Source organism: Brachyhypopomus gauderio, chromosome 4, assembly GCF_052324685.1.
Source record: "Brachyhypopomus gauderio isolate BG-103 chromosome 4, BGAUD_0.2, whole genome shotgun sequence".
NCBI lineage: Eukaryota > Metazoa > Chordata > Actinopteri > Gymnotiformes > Hypopomidae > Brachyhypopomus > Brachyhypopomus gauderio.
The window spans coordinates 27,286,151-27,303,358 of NC_135214.1; the positions used below are offsets into that span (position 1 = coordinate 27,286,151).

Sequence of the window (17,208 nt, forward strand, 5' to 3'; positions counted from 1 at the left end):
CCTCAGAACTGTCAAAAGACAAATCGCCCGTGCTGTCTGAAGGTGTGTCAGTGCTGACTATAATTAGCTCCAGGTGAGAACAAAGAGCAGGCCTCTTGAAGCAGACGACTTGGGGCAGGAAACAAATTATATATATATATAAAAAGGGGAAAAATAGCCTCTAATATGCCTAAACTGAGACATATTGCCATCATGACCACGGATGTGTGGACTAGCAAATCTGCTCCTTGATTTTAATGCTCCATTACTCACAGTTTATGGGAGACAAAACCACAGCAGGCAGGCCCTATGGAGAGCAGTTCTGAGCGCCAGACCTGTGATCCAGCCAGTATGATGTGATCACCTCCGACGCGCTCGCCGCACTTTCGTCACGGTTAGCTCCGCGCACGTGCGAGAGCTCGCCAACGTGCACGTGAGTTCCGCCGCAGTAAAGACGCGTAGCTCGAGAGCACAGAGCACGCGTCTCCGCACGAGACTGCTTCAAGCGACGGTGATGTCTTACTGCAGATCGTCTAAAGGTGATCGAGGCTGATCGCATACGAAGGCGATCCTTCCAAGCTACTTAGGCACAACGGCAGTATGGCCCCGGGATTCCTCTATCCCCATGCTGTGTAAATCAGCGCTGTGGCCAATGAGGCCCAAAGGAAGCTTGGAGCCCCATAACTCAAGTTGCGGGGCAGGGCTGGCTCCCCTCAGTCCTACCCCCCCCAGCCTGGGGGGTCTCTATCCGCCCTGGATGCAGGCCCAGGCTGTGCCACTGGGCCCTGTCTCTGGGCCAGTGCAGCTTCACGGGCCTCAACATAAATTTGCAGTGTTTGTTCAGTGCCAACCTGATGGATCTCCTCTGGCTGAAGCGGTTGGCGTGGCTGTGACAGGCACCGCCCCATCCCCCCATGCTCTGGCTCCTGCTGCGGCCATTTTCACCACGAGGGGGAGGAGTTAGTGGCCACGTTTCCCATTTTGTGACAGAAAGCTACATTCTGTATAGAATGACCCACTGTGGGCCTTAGTATAATATCAGACATTAATACCTATACACTGAAGGTCCATGGTCAGGCTGTGGTGAGCCAATACATTATTTTTGTTTTCCATAATGTAATAGAAACACACCTTATGGGAAATAATACCCATAAATGCTATTTTTTTTTATCTCATATCAACAGCAGCAGCAGAACTCTGTAATGAAAGTTTTAAAGGGCGACTGGAATTCTTCACGGCTTGCTTCTGTTCCAGCAACTGTACCATTCCACACGGGTCACCGTGGAGAGTAACAGATTTAATGACGCCTATACCATTGTGCCCAGGTCAAGGTGGGCAGGAACCGACCTAACCACGCCTGTACCATTCCACACGGGTCACCGTGGAGAGGAATAGATCTAGCGACACCTGTACTATTCCACACAGCTCACCGTACAAAGGAACGGATCTAACGGTACCTGTACCATTTAGCCCGGGTCAACACGGAGAGGAACAGATCTAACAACTCCTGTACCATTCTGCCCGGGTCACCGTGGAGAGGAACAGATCTAACGACCCCTGTAACATTCTGCTAGGCCTCAGGAAGTTGGGCGACCGTCCTTGCGGGATATCGGCCTTCTCAAACGCTTCCCCCATCACGGTATCAAAGAATCTCTCATTAGCGAGTCGAAATTCATAGAAAAAGGCAGAGTTGGTAAAACAAAAGAGAGCCAATTCTCAGGTGAGGCGCTGAATACATATTCATCTTGGCTGTAACATTTCCTTCTTCGTTTTCCCTGGTGGGACCGATCTGACTGTGGTTGGGCTTCTGAGCTCTGGTTCTATGGTAACTGGCCCAGCTCTCTCCCTTAAAGTGACTATGAAATGGCTTAAGGGATGTGATTTGATTCCTTATGTTGACACATTTCCTTTTGAAATAGGAAGGTGGGAGGAACTGAGGGGAGGGGCTTATTTCCACAACAGCCAATACCATTCAAGATGTGCCGCATGCATCCTGTATGATTAGGTATTCATTTAGGATTTTGTGTCTAGGTTATAGGTATATATTACTACTCAATATTTGACAATGCTTCTTTTGGGCTCTGCCAGAATATGCGAACAGATAAGGGGCACTTGCTCAATATGGAGGTTAGACAGGTTGGTGGTAGCACAGCTTGAAAGACAATCCCAAATGAGCGTACAATGTCGATAACAGATATCTTACCCGGCTGTGCTCATTTGAATCCGAAAGCACAAAGCTAGCGCAGAAGGAAAGGTAACTGAAAGCAGACCAATGCTCGCTAGCTGCTACCCTAGATCGATATCTGGCAGAATTTATGTTTATAATTAATGAGTTATATGTTTATTTAATTTATGTATGTTCGTTTATCAGGATATACACAGATCAGCCATGACCGCCTGTCCAATACTGCGTAGGTCCCCATTGAGCCACCTCTGACCCACAGGCAGGGCCAGAGTGGGCCACTTTTTCAGCCCGGGAGTTTCATGCCCAAATCCGGCCCAAAATTATTTTTCCCTCCCAATCGGCCCAAACTAGAGATTGACATGAGCCGGCCCATCGGGAATCCTCCCGAATCTCCCGATTAGTCACTCCGGCTCTGCCCACAGGTGCTCTGTGGTATCCAGCAGCGAGATACCAGCTGCTTGTCTTGTAAGTTGTGGGATGGGGCTTCCATGGATCAGGCTTATTGTCCCAGCACATCCTAAAGATGTTCAATGGGAGTATGATGTGGAATTCTGGGAGCTAAGTCAATATTTATTGTAATTTTCTTCAAAGCTGAACAATTTTTGCTGTGTGGCAGAACGCATTATCCTGCTGAAAGAGGCCACTGTCATTATGGAAATTATTCCTTGCTACGGAAGAGTTGGAGAGCATTTGGTCTCCAACAACGTTTAGGTGGGTGGTATGTGTCAAAGTAATATTCACATGAACGCCAGGACCCAAGGGTTTCCCAGGAGAATGTTGCCCACACTGCCTCAGCCTCTGTCCCGGTGCCATCTCTCCCCCGAGCAACGCCCGGCTGTCCACATGATGTCAAGGAATATATCATTCTTCTTCCACTACTCCATGGTCCGGTTCTGATGCTCACGCACCTGCGTATGGCGGTGGACAGGAGATAGCACGGCCACTCTGATTGGTCTGCGTCTGCGCGGGCTCATATGAAGCCAGCTGCAATGCACTGTCTGTTCTGACACGTTTCCGTCATAGCCAGCCGCAACGGTTCCACGTGTGATTCGGTAGCTCTCCTGTGAGATCAGATGAGTCAATGAGACTTCAACACACATGACCTGTCACCAGGTCACTGACTAGCCTTCCTCGGACCACCTTTTGTAGGTAATAACCACTGCATTCTGGGAAGACCCCACAAGACCTGGCATTTTGGAGATGCTCTGACACAGTCTGTCAGCCTTCACTATTTGGCCCTTGTCAAAGGCACTTAGATCCTTGTGCTTGGCCATTTTCCCTACTTCCAACGCATTTCAACATCAAGAACCAAATGTTCCCTTGCTGTCTAACACACCCCACCCCTTGGCAGGTGCCACTACTATAAGATCAATGTATTCACTTCAGCTGTCAGTGGTTCCAAAGTTGTCGCTGATCGGTGTATATACAGTATATATGTTGTCATACGCCCATTACAGAATACAAACATCTTGTGAATGACTGGAAGCACTTATAAACCATTATAAACCATTATAAACCATTACGAGCACTTTAGGAGCCAGTCTGCATGTATATGATGATGTTCTTCTGATTAAGTCTGGACTCTAGTACTGATGGTATTCTTATGTTTGGATCTGAGCCCCAGAACAGAACTGCTGGATGTGACGCATCTAGAGACCGGGAGGAAGTGTGGCATGTGGCACAACGAAAACAGTGACTTGAAATGCATGTGTTTGAAATTCTAAGTGGGACACAAAATGCATCTTTTGGTGGTTTCGCGATCCTGGAATCTACAATTCTACAGAGCAAAACGACAGCTCTGTATGTTACAGGACACACACATAGTCAGACCAGACCAGGTAAAAAAAGAAAAAAGAAAATAGTGAATTTTTGAGAATATATATGTGTGCATGCACGCTTGTGCAGGGAACCCCCAGATACTCAGTTGATTTAGTTGGGGAATAGATGCCTGTCCTTCAAAGCACAAGCAAAAATTGGTCTCAATATGAAATGTAATAAAAGTGCTATATCGCAGGCTCTCTGCACCTCCAGTCATACTTCACATCTCCAACCTCTGCCCGTGCAGGACCACGCGTGTGCGCACTTACACGCACAAAACACATTTGCTCGGTCAGACGATGCCACACACACAAGCAAGCACATTGCAAAAACACACATGCCATACAACGCACTCAATCATATATTCACAATGCCATGAACGCTGCACATATATATTCTCATTCACGTGTCCGACAGACGTGTGTGTGTGTGTGCATGTGTGGGTGTGCATGGGCACACACACGATGTAGCTAACCTCTTACACCAGCTGCATGCCATGACCACACCCTGTCCAGGCCTATCGAAACTGGTCAATACTCTTTCTAGAATGGAAGGCACCTTGACACTAATCCCCCGAGACCCAATTAAAAAGGTGACAGTCACCATCACCATGGGTGAGCAAAATTAGGCCTGTGCCTTTCACTTTAATTGGATGCATGTTTCAACATGGAGATATTGTCCTTTCCTGAAGACCCAAGCAGGAGATCGACAGTGCAGGAAAGCTGAGTGCATATACGTTAATATGGGTCACACGAGTTGGACTTGTATAAGAAGAGAAAGACATTCAGCTTAACAGACAAACCACTTCTCCAGCACACAGCTTAAGATTAGTCTTGTCGTACCTCGTATTGAGAATCTCTACTTACTCTGCTGAATACCATGACTAAATTAACTGAGCATTTTGGCAGCGGCCCACAACGGAAGGAACAGCAGGCACAATAAAATATCAAATCTCAGATCTCAAAAGACAGTGAGAGAGAGAGAGAGAGAGAGAGAGAGAGAGATCTCCACAGTTTAGGCTTCGAGCATTGCTGTCCTTTACTCTGTGAGATGGGGTATTTCAGAGGAAGTTCTCTTCCTGTCTGGCGCTGTGAAGGCGTTGCTCAACTCCGCCGCACCTCTCCCTCACAGCCCCATGTTAATTAGTATTGTGCTTAATCCGATATTGAAGAGCCCCAAACTGTCAGGTCATATTATAAACAATCGGCCTGAGCGTTAGCGCAGATGACATTTTGCGCCGCTATCTCTCCCCACAAAAATGCTCCCAAGGTACTAATTGGCCTACTTTATGCTCTGTCTTTGAATTGCCAGTTTCTTTTTTAGTTTGGGGTATTAGTCTCGACAACCATCGATCTGTAACATGTAGCATTCTATATTTTTCCACAAAGAGGGAGAGAAGGCGAAGTGAATGGGTTAACCCCTCGCCTCCCGGGCCAGCGGCGGCCAGCGCGAGGTGGACGTGATAAAGACTAAGGGGCTTTTCAGGGACTATGGTCAGGTCGGCTAAGATGAAGGATTGCTTGTAATTTGAAAGGAGAATGAAAGTTCAAACACTTTGCCAGCAGCAAAGTAAGTGTAACTTTTCTTCTCTTGCATTATTTAAGATTAGCTCCATCATTTTATCAATCTATCGATCTCTCGGCAGAAAGATGAAAATGCAGAAATAATGAGGCCGATGAATGCGGTGTAAAGAACATCAATGTGTGAAATTTAATTATCTGCTCAGGAAAAAAAGTGTCGACTGTTTTCTAAAACAAAAAGAAGCGGTTAATATTTTTCCCTCTCTGCATATTTTAATTACCAGATCAATCACAAGTACGCACGGCGCTGCGTTTGCGCGAGAGGAGAAAATTGCGAGTCTAAATGAAAAACAATAGATTTACTTTAAAGTCGGGCCTCTTTTGAAGTCTAAATTAAAATTTCAGGTACCTTTAGGAAAGGCTGCTTCAGAAAGTTATGATATTTAATTAGTGTGTTTAGATTCCACTGAAATTACACTTCAGAGCCCAACATAATGTTAAATGAAAACTCTAGTGTATACACACTTCTGCTGCCACAGACAGGCAGACACACAGAGGATCCTCTTGTCAACTAAACTCCTGCACTGAGAGATATTCATGCTAATTCTATTCTTCACCTCAGCATAGTGTTTTAATGTCACGTAGCCACTCCTGTGTTAGAATATGCCAACTGCATTGACTACAAGTAAATTGCATACAGTTCACAATTACATTAGATTTCCAGCATTGGGAAGACGCGAGTATCTGGGGCAGTGTTGCTAGTGCCGAGCTTTACCTGCTGAACCAGGTGAGCTCCAGGAGAACCTCAGAGGACCTTGATCAACACTGCTGTGGCACATAGAAGAACAACTTCATTTGCATAATACTCAGTGGGCTTAAATGGAAGTTAGCAACGGCATTGAGCTGAGAAAGGATGGCTACATTTTATGTGCGTTCCCATATGATGAAGGTAGCCTGCGAGGGTTTGTGCTCACACACCGTATTCTGTAGCATGTAACTAAATGTTCTATCAGCGTTGGAATGTCTCCTAAAGCCTCATTTTGTCATTACTGAAGAGTCTCTGCTCTCTCCCAACCTGTATCACCACCCGGTTTTCACGTATGACCACTTTCTGACTCAGCTCTTGCTTCTGCTCTGTGTGTGTGCGTGTGTGTGTGTGTGTGTGTGTGTGTGTGTGTGTGTGTGTGTGTGTTTGTCAGATAGCGCATTCCAGGCATCTCCCTGCGTCTTTTTTCTGTCGGCCGCCTTGAACTGGCGAGCACTGAGGTTTATTTCTCTTGGCATGTCCTCCGCCGGCACACTGCCACCCATTTCACACGTTTTTATTGGCTAATTTGACTGTGCTCTTGCCAGCAGCTGTGCACGAGCCAGGAGCACCGGCCGCTGGTCCTCCGCAACACCACCCCCCCACCCCCACCACCACCACCCCTCCAGCAACAGCCGCGGATGAATCGGCCCACGGTCCGGATCCAGGGAATTCTTGGCCGTGTTTCCTTGCGTCATCTGTTTCAGCGCCTTTACGTGAACGGGAGCGGGTGCTGCAGATCTCTCTCCACCCCCAGCTACATCTGATCACGGCAAACATGTTGTTCTGCCCCCTCCATACAGTCGGCATCTGTTCCGGCAAATCAGCGGTAGCCGGACCGCCAGAGCGCTGGGTGCTGCACGCAGCTGAGGACTGACAGTGTGCTCGTTTGCTTCGTCACTCACCGATTCATTCACCGATTCATTCACTGATTCATTCAGTGATTCATTGACTCATCTATTCGTTGATTCTTTATTCCGTTCAACAGTTCTTCTACCTTGCCATTGATTCATCTCATCTATGCCCTGGTGGAAAGCCTTTTGGAATTGAACAAAGTTCTTTTATGGTATTACTTTAAGACTTTGTTAAAGAAAATGAACAATTTCACAAAGCAAACTTAAAACTGAGATCCTAAAAGGGACCTTTGATTATCCACCCATTGTGTTTACTTTTTCATATTCACCCTGTTTGAAATCGTGTGGTCAAGCTGATCAGAGATTATTGATCGAGCTTCTCATTTTAGTGGACACAGACTCGCACCTTACACACATTACACCTAGAGTCAATGGAATAATACATCTTTGGGGTTTGCAAACTCCCCCCGTTTGCCTGCCCTACAGAACACAATCAAGGAACATGCCGAGCTTTAGAAGTGCTGAAGTGTCTGTGATTGCCTCGTGAAAGAGTGAGAGGCGGAGGGGGCGGAGGAGAGGGCGGGGCTAAGCGTCTGTCCTTGTGTAGTGCCCGCAGAGCCGTGGCACTGTTGTGCCGCATGGGCGGGCGGGCGGGCGCGCAGGAGGGGGGGGTCCTGTTGCCGCGGAGAGGCTGCATGCGCAAACACTGCTAACATTTGCACAGCGGCGGGGTCACTCGCGCTCGAAAGCTTCCGCGCTTGGGGGCTGCGCGCTGACTGGGCGCTAAAAAATAAACCCCCCTCTGCTGACAACGCCGGGGAGAGAAACCTGAAACATGCCAGTTTCACCTGGCTGGAGAGAAATGGGCTATTTAGGATATGTAGGTTTGGAACTCCTATGCTAATGAACCCCAGTACATAAACTCACGCGCGCACACACGCCCACACACACGCACGCTCTGCTTCTACCTGGCCGTGGTGGAAAATGCTAGTTTAAATGACAAATCTCACTCTCATGCATACACAGGCAGGCATTAGTGTCGAGAGAGACACCTATACCTATGGGGGAAGCGGTGCGACAGTTCCTATGTCAGACAGGTGTAGTGAGGAAAGGTTTGAGTGGGAAGAGATGGAGAGGAGTCAGAGAGGAGCGGGTCTGAACGCCAGCCCACACAGTGGGGCAAAGCGCATGCAAGCTATGGAGGAATTCAGCTGGTTAGATCTTCCCTGAACTCACACACTATAACCGAAACATATGTTGAGAGGAATGGGACAAGGCTATTTACATGTGTGGAATACATGGGGGTTTTTTTCAGGCATAAATGTAATCATCCTACCATACTGCCGTTGACACATTTCATCCACGCAAACACAAACTAAAACAGAATCCACATCTATGAGGAAGTCACAAAATGGCGGACATCGTGCAACACATGGATATATTCTGTTTGTTCATTGTGTGTGACACATTTCAGCTTCACTCCAAAATAAACCTCCTCAGCCTTTACCAAAACTCTGGGAGGGGATTTTATTAAAAGTAATAAAACAGATGGCACCACACCACAGCTCCTGGCCTCAGATAGCACATGTGTGAACTCTCTCCCGCAAGGACAGAAAGAAGGAGAGGACGACAAAGAGGGAGGGAAAGTGAGAGACAAAGAAGAGAAAAGGTGTGTGTGTGTGTGTGTGTGTGTGTGTGTGTGTGTGTGTGTGTGTGCACGCACACACCTATGCACTCACGCAAGGGTGCGAGCGTGCATGTGTAAGAACAAGGGAGGGAAGGAGATAAGAGAGAGAGAGAGAGAAAACAGGGACAGAGATGAAAGAGAGGAGTTCGAGAAAATGAGTCTGTTTCCCACCAGCAGGTAATGTGGGGATCACACACCGTGAACACATACAGGACATGAGCTATAATGCTGGAGAGTCCCAGGTTTAGGCCTAGCTCTATTTATATCAGTGTGACAGGAATACATCACGCTCTGGCTGCTTGAGGCCACACTAGCGCTAATGCTAGCGCACGGCAGCCAGCGCCTGGTCTAGCAGCATGTTAGCGTACATGCTATGACTAACAGAGTAACGTCTCCAAGTGTTTGTAAGGTTGAGAATTTTTTTTTTAATAAATCACTATTTTTAAATGGAAAGAAAAAAATAGAGCAGGTGGGAAGGGCGAGATGTGATTACATACGGATGTGTGACAAGGCTCCCGTACTTGTGTTAATATTGAGGGAAAAGAGAGCAAGGAAAGAAGAGTGGGAGTGAAATATGCTGCCTGTCCTCTCTGGTAACCAAGTCTGAGCTTAAAGGGGGTTTTAGGACCAACTGTCTACATTTGTAATCTACTTTTTGAGATTAAACCTACTCTTTATTTCAAAGCTCCTTTTACGAGAAATGCTTCACACGCACCTGCACACACACACACACACTCACACACCCCTACGCCCCTTCCAGCTGACCACTCCTTCTCCTACAACCTGCACCACTGTTCCAAGCTCCCAGAGAGGCGTTTTAAGGGCGAGTGAGCGAGAGAGCTCTCTCTGTCTCACAGCCACTGGGCTATGAAACTGCCATAGAGCCCTTATGACAATTAGCCTGGGAAAAGGTTTATGACCAGCGGAGCCATGGGCCCCTACAAATTGGCCCAGCCAGAGGCAGCTGCTCGAACGGAGAGGTAATTACACCTCTCCTCGTCCCAACCGAGGAAGCCGGCAACATAACGCCCTCCTTTTTCGCACCTTTCCTCACACACAGCCCGCCATAATTAATTGTCATTCCTTTACTGATTTATTCCGCGATTCATAACATATTTATACATTCTAGATGAATTATTTCCTTCAGGATTTAAACAAGAAGGGAGGAAGGACCAGTCTGCTCTGTCGTCCAATGATCAAAGATCGAGGGGCGTCGCCTAGCAGCGACATTCAGGGGCCCGGGGTCATATTTGGTGACCAGCGCAAGATTCAGGGGCCCAGGACAGGTATAGCGGCCCAGTAAGATATTCATAGGTCCACCACAAGGTTCGGAGCCTGACGCAGTGTTGGGGGACGCGGTGTGCGGTCTGAGCAGGTGCAGGATGGACGGAGCAGTCAAGAGCGCTTGATCAGGGGAGCAGGAGGAGCAGCACTGCCCCAGAAGAGCCCTGGGCCCATGACTGTATCTCAGTCTGTTCTACAATGTCTAAATGTGGCTGGTCTAAGTTTAGCTTTCTCAACTTGGAGTCGCCATGAGAAAGAGCACTGATCACATACTTTAATATCAGTTTGATATTCAACATGAAGCTACACAGCCCACCTTTATGCAAAACACTAACGCTGAATATTCATCTTATTCAAACATATTCGATCAATTCTAAGGGCATGCAGTCTAATACCGCATATGTTAAAAGAAGAAAAATATATGCTTTCTTTTGTCCTATTTTTACTGTACAGTGTGTCTTAATGCAAATAATTCTGCGGGTCTGGTTTCAGTATAAGAACAGGAAGACCCAGCCACTTGCAGATACTACTATTATATGTAGGCCATGTAGCAACTGTGATTCATTGTCATTTCATTTTTAATATGGACGGGGAGAAGCATGGCGAATAAAAAAAAAATGGTTTCGTTGTATGGATGTGCATGAATGTGCAAGAAACCTCCCCACCCCACATATTAAAAATTCACCACAGAAAGCAGTTTCAAATGTGTTGCACCTTGAAAATCATTCCCGGGGCCTTTGTGACCCAGAAAACAGGTGTCTTAGCAAGAATCCCCGTGAGCAGGACGTTTGCGCTGGGCTAGATAAATGGCAGGTCGGAGTGCGTATGCGGAGACAGCTGGATTTCGTACCTCTCTGGCTGGTAATGAGGGGAGATGATGATTTCTGGGCTGCAGGGGTTAATGGCACGAAACCGAACGGAGTCGCTAATTACACGTTACAAACTATTTATCAGAATCTCCATCTGCGCCGCGCCACAACTCTCATTGTGCACGCTAAATTACTCCTCGGATTATCTTTGTAAAGCAAGTTTCCGTAATTAGGGCCCTGCGCTGATGTTTTCTCCTTCTGAACACCAACAGGCAATGACAGAGAGAAAGAGAGAGAGAAATTAGCTGACTGGTTAATTTGGGCCTGACATCTCGAGCCAGTGACACAAAACCTCCTCACCCTTCTTCAGGATCCCTCCTGACAGCGTGCACTTCCCCATCTCTCTCTGCTATTTTCTCATCCAAAGGTGAGCGCTCGTGCACAATTTGCATTTCGTCATGACACCACTCTCAAAGGGAGGAAAGAGGCTGCCATCAAAGGGGCCTAACGTGGGCAGTTGCTTGAAGACGCCGCCTCTGATCGGCTCCGGGAGAAAGGACTTCCTCTCCTAGTGGCCCGGTGGCCCAAAGGGTTCACCTGGCACTGCTGACACGCCTTCTCTCTGGATCGGGCAAACTTGCGGTAAATTTTATTAAAATTACCTTCATTAGAAGACACTCTTCATTATAAAACCAAAAAGCTCTGCTGGTCTCCCAGGGCCGTTGGATTAATAAGGACAGAGATGTATTTTAAGCCGTAAACTCGGCTTCTCACTGTCCTTAATCTCCTTTCCACTTCACAGGCCAAATTAACACCTCTCCCCGTCTCTGACGGGACCTCATTAGCTCACATCCACCCAGAACGAGGAGGAACAGAGAAAGGAGGATGAAGAAGAAGGAAAAAGGAGAAGGAGGAAGAGGGGAGAGGGAAGCAGCGACCAATGACAGCCACCAGCGAGGGGATTAACCCTTGGCGCAACCGAACACTTGGGGAATCTAGGTCGCCGGCGCGTTTCTCATCAGCCGGCTGGTTAGCGATAATTAGCAGGCGAGGCCGTGCGCGGAACGAGGGGAGGAGTGGGAGGGAACGCGGCGAAATGAAACAGAAAAGGAAAAGAGGAACCTGTCATGTCGCAAACACTTCAAAGGAGCGCACTTTCCCTTTCAAAAAGTGGCGCGGTGAGGGCCCAAGTGTCACCGGGGGACACAGCGAAACCACAGAGCTGGGGGGAGCGAGGGGGGGGTGGAGCAGGCAGACAGGGACGGCGAGGACACGTGTGATCTGCTCCGTTTGCGCACACACACTCGTTCTTAACCACCTGCCCAGTGAAGGAGGAGTCCTGTGCCTTAGAGTACCCTCATTAACTACGCACAGACACAAACTTTCACGACCGACTCTTTTTTTGGTCGGCACAAAGGTCACCGAATGAGCTCCCGCACCCGGTGACGTACTGCCGTGCCTTTCACTGCGAGCGAGACACTACGTGTCCCATAAACAATGCCCACTGTGGACTTTTGAAAAATGCGTCCGCCTCGTAGACTTTTTAGGTGCCCTTGTTGTGAGAGGGTGGCTTCAAAAAAAACTAGCCACGAAACTCCTTACGCAGGCCGGGAAATGCCACCCTCACACCTGCAGCACGCGGCACTGCTATATTTAGCCTTGGTGTGGCATCAAATCCTTCCTTATGAGGCGAGAGCGCTGGAAACATATTTGCGGTATCATTTCAATACGTCTGTGCTTTGTGGACCGTGGAACAGGCTCACAAATATGATTTATGATCTTCATTTAATGGCTGCAGTGGCGGCTTTTGGGTAGAGATCAGATGACTCTCCCGACAGGGAGCATGTCAGAGGAGGGACGTGGAGTGCAGCATCGCAACAGGAAGTGAGTGAGACAGAGAGGAGAGAGAGACGGGGTGGGGGGGTGGGGTTTGTTGTTGCATGCAGACAGAGGCCCCGATACTTCAGCATTCTAATGGAGAGGAGTTGCTACTCAAGTCTGAAGGTAAAACGATACCAGTCAATAAGGATGTTGAATGTGGATGTCGATGACGTTATGCTCTCCACAAGAAGCTGGCTATGGGGCGGCAGCCTTTAGGTTAGCCCGCTAGTCCTCATCTGGTGTCGTAGTGAAAAAATGCAGGCGCTAATGTGTGTGCTGCACTTTACTCACACCACAGTGCTAAACTCACTTCAGAGTTCACTGAGTGGGCTCAAATAAACTCTAGAGGGGTTTAATGCATTTGACACTGCAGCAGTTCATTTACAAGAGACCATTTTGCTGTTTTGCTGTGTTTCATTCAACATTTCACTTTGTCTTTGCAGTCTAGTTCAGAACCCAGTGTAGTGTGGATTGTGTCGCGACTGACCTGGGCTTGGAAACTCTTGAGGACAGGGGCAACCATATCCCGCACTTCCTGCACAGAAACGAACAAAACATAAAAGTTACCAATGTGTCAGAAGCATTTACACACACAAATATCCTACTGAACAATGACAATAAGGTGTTTGGTGCTTCATTAAATAAAATTGGCACCAGTATTATGTGAAAACACAACTGGATTTTTGTTAAGCTTTTTTCCCCTGAATGATTCCTGAATAAGTACAAAAACGATAAGGCATGAGCACTAAATGCTTTGGAACTCTCAGGGACATTTTCCTGTGCCTCCCTCACAGCGTCGGGCAGGGCTGGGTGGGGCAGCAGGCTTCCAGCTGCTGCTTACCAGGGCGGGGGCATGTTAGTGGGGTACCGGGGGCACGTTAGTGGGGGTATCTGGGGCACGTCAGTGACCCTTTAGTCACCAGCAGCTACGACAATCCTCTTTCTCTCCGACTTCCCGAAAACATGGTTCAGGTAACACGGGCTATTGGGTCGTACAAGGGTGGCCTCGTAGACGCTACTTTTACAATATACTCCAGCGCCTCCGTGCAATCACACTATACTCTCAATCAATAACCACCATTGTCAAAAGAATCAATGGCTTTTGCTTAAACTTGCATCCCATAAGCACTGATGTTTCTCAGCAATGGAGTTTTCTTTTCCAAATTAATTACACTGTGACCTTGGCATATCTGCATTTGCCTCTTTAATCGTGTCAATTAACATACGATTCTGGTCAACAAAACCAACATAATAAAAGGGGATCAGGCAATAGTGCTTATATATATGCAGTAGTTGGCATGAAAAGATATTTTCTTTTAAGCTTGTCACAGTTCTTTAAAATGGGTTTTTATAGACAGCAACAATATTTCACATTTACTATCACTTCAGTATCTACTATAGTATACCAAAATTATTTTCCAACTGATTGTAAAGGGAAGAAGCGATCTTATAAAATGCTGTCATCAGAGGGGCTTGAACTGTACCATAGCAGGATAACTCTCAAAAGTATGCTAGCACCGTAAATCCTGATTGTCACTGATGACATTTGTGTCAAGTGGTGTGCAAATTAGGCTTTGCGGTTTGAGTTTGGAGAATTTGATGGAGGTTAATGTTGAAGCGTTAAACGGCTTTAAGCACAGCGAGGGGGGGGAGAAAGCGTCTGCTAACGAGGAGAAATGTAAAATGTCAGTGCGCGTATAATGAGAGGTGCGTGACACGCATTCTGTTCCTCCCTCACCTTTACCTGAGAGGAATCAGTGACTTCAATAAGGATTAGAAATAAAGGTGAAACGAGGAATTAAAGGAGAGGGGTGTAAAGGCCGAGGAAGTGTGTGTGGAGGGTGTGAGGAGGATGTGTGGAGGATATGTAGAGGTGTAAGGAGGGTGTGTAGAGGGTGTGTGGAGGGTGTGAGGAAGGTGTGTTGAGGGTGTGTGGAAGGTGTGTGGATAGTTTGTAGAGGGTGTGTTGAGAGTGTGTAGAGGGTGTGTGGAGGGTGTGTGGAAGGTATGTAGAGGGTGTGTGGAAGGTGTGAGGAGGGTGACTTGAGGGTGTGTAGAGGGTGTGTGGAGAGTGTGGAGGGTGTGTGGATAATGTGTAGAGGGTGTGTGGAGGGTGTGTGGAAGGTATGAAGAGGGTGTGTGGAGGGTGTGTTGAGAGTGTGTAGAGGGTGTGTGGAGGGTATATAGAGGGTGTGTGGAGGATGTGTGGAAGGTATGTAGAGGGTGTGTGGAAGGTGTGAGGAGGGTGTGTAGAGGGTGTGTGGAGGGTGTGTAGAGGGTGTGAGGAAGGTGTGAGGAAGGTGTGTTGAGGGTGTGTGGAAGGTGTGTGGATAGTGTGTAGAGGGTGTGTTGAGAGTGTGTAGAGGGTGTATGGAGGGTGTGTGGAAGGTATGTAGAGGGTGTGTGGAAGGTGTGAGGAGGGTGACTTGAGGGTGTGTAGAGGGTGTGTGGAGGGTGTGTTGAGAGTGTGTAGAGGGTGTGTGGATAATGTGTAGAGGGTGTGTAGAGGGTGTGTGGAGGATGTGTGGAAGGTATGTAGAGGGTGTGTGGAGGGTGTGTAGAGGGTGTGTTGAGAGTGTGTAGAGGGTGTGTGGAGGGTATATAGAGGGTGTGTAGAGGGTGTGTGGAGGATGTGTAGAGGGTGTGTTGAGAGTGTGTGGAGGGTGTGAGGAAGGTCCGTATCGGCTGTTTTGAAGCTTGTTGTAAGATGTACAGCAATACATGAGTTGACTAGACAGAGTTGTGTATTTAAGCGTACCTTCCTCTTTGTGTAACAGGAAATAACCACATGAACACACTCCATGTCCAGTGATTTCTAATGGCAGCAAATCAGGGTGGGGTGAGCATTTCCAATGAAGCACATTAAACAGGATTAAGGATTCAATAAATACGTTTATGAAAAAAGATAAATAAAAAATGACTTTTTAGGACATGAGATGTTTACACAGCCACACACACACAAGCATGTGCGCGCATGGCAAGGCCTCTTACCTCCGGGACATTTTTCTTGAACTCACGGCTCAGCTCCACCAGGTGCTTATGGGAGTGCTCACTCTCTTCCTGTCGGCCAGCCAGCTGTGCTGCCACTGAATTTAGCTCCCTCTACAGAGAGAGGAAGAGACAGAGAAGGGGAGAGAGGGAGGGAGAGGAGAGAGAGAGAGAGAGAGAGAGAGAGAGAGAGAGAGAGAGAGAGAGAGAGAGAGAGAGAGAGACTTTAGAGGAAGCTGCCAACAGCCATAAACATATCTTAGTGTGTACATAAATAAATATACACTGCTGAATATTAACAGTGTAATCCTTCATGATCTGATAGAAGGCAACTGCTTACAGTAAGCCCCAGCCCCATAAATAATTAAAGCAAAATAAATCCAGTGCCTACAGTAGCAGAAGGCCTTTTAGATAATCAGTATCTGAAATAATCAATACCTCTGCAACGGTCATAGCACTGGAGCAATGGAACATGGGGGGGGGGGGGGGGGGGTGGAGAGATGGAGAGAGGGAGGCAGTGATGGGAGAGAGAGGGAGTGATGGAGAGAGAGAGGGAGTGAGAGAGAGTGTGTGATGGAAGAGAGAGAGTGTGATGGAGAGAGAAAGGGTGATGGGAGAGAGGGGATCATGGGAGAGAGAGAGTGTGATGATAGGAGTGGGTGATGAGGAGAGAGAGAAAGAGGGGGAGCGTTGTAGGGGGCGGGTGGGCGACACCTCACCAGAACCATGATTACATGGTGCACCCATGAACCAAAAAACACCCACTGACCAACCCACAAACACTTGTGGAGGTGCAGTTTGTCCGGAACAAGTCCAAAAGTCCAGCAAGCCCTGCTCATCCCTCTTCAGCTACACGCCTGAGCCCAACCGAGCCGCACTGGCACCCAGCAGAGGGCTGGCACCACCACAGTCATGTGTGGATAGCAAGCACCACTTCAGCTCCGTCTATTTTGCACACACTCCGGTTCTTATCTCTTCGCCGAAACCTCTGGAGACGATCCCTTATGGCGGCCACCAAATCAAGCAGCCATAATCAATCATCCACTTTCCCCATTTGCTCGGCGTAAGACAACAGGCCACTTTTCAGATCTCGGCCGCCCCCCTCCAAAAGCGTCAGCCGTCCCAAATCTCACCAGCCCTCCTCACCTCGCAGGGTCAAAGGTCCTTACGCTCAAACACAGCCGGAGAACGGGGGAAGGAAAAGCCAGCAGAGGAGCTTTTCAATTACTGTACCCAACTCATACATGACATGGAAAATTAAATTCAGTGGGTTTTAATTAATCTGCAGTCTTACTTAAAGGCAATTTAGAAAATTATCTAATGGGAGAAAAAGAAATCCTGAGGACAAAAAAAAAAAAAACTATAGTAGATTTGAGACACTGTGCTTATTGCTTTAAG

The 17,208-nt window shown here is 47.8% G+C and overlaps 1 protein-coding gene across 3 annotated transcripts in view; it reads right to left on the bottom strand.

Annotated features, from left to right (window-relative positions):
- cux2b (cut-like homeobox 2b) overlaps positions 1 to 17,208 on the bottom strand; it is a 99,116-nt gene that overhangs the window by 40,499 nt on the left and 41,409 nt on the right. For all 3 annotated transcript variants that reach the window (XM_077003459.1, XM_077003457.1, XM_077003456.1), the window contains exons 2-3: positions 15,814 to 15,924; positions 13,310 to 13,357 (exon numbers count right to left, since the gene is read on the bottom strand). In XM_077003459.1, the coding sequence (XP_076859574.1) occupies positions 13,310 to 13,357; positions 15,814 to 15,924 (159 nt within the window). The remainder of the gene's footprint in view (positions 1 to 13,309; positions 13,358 to 15,813; positions 15,925 to 17,208) is intronic.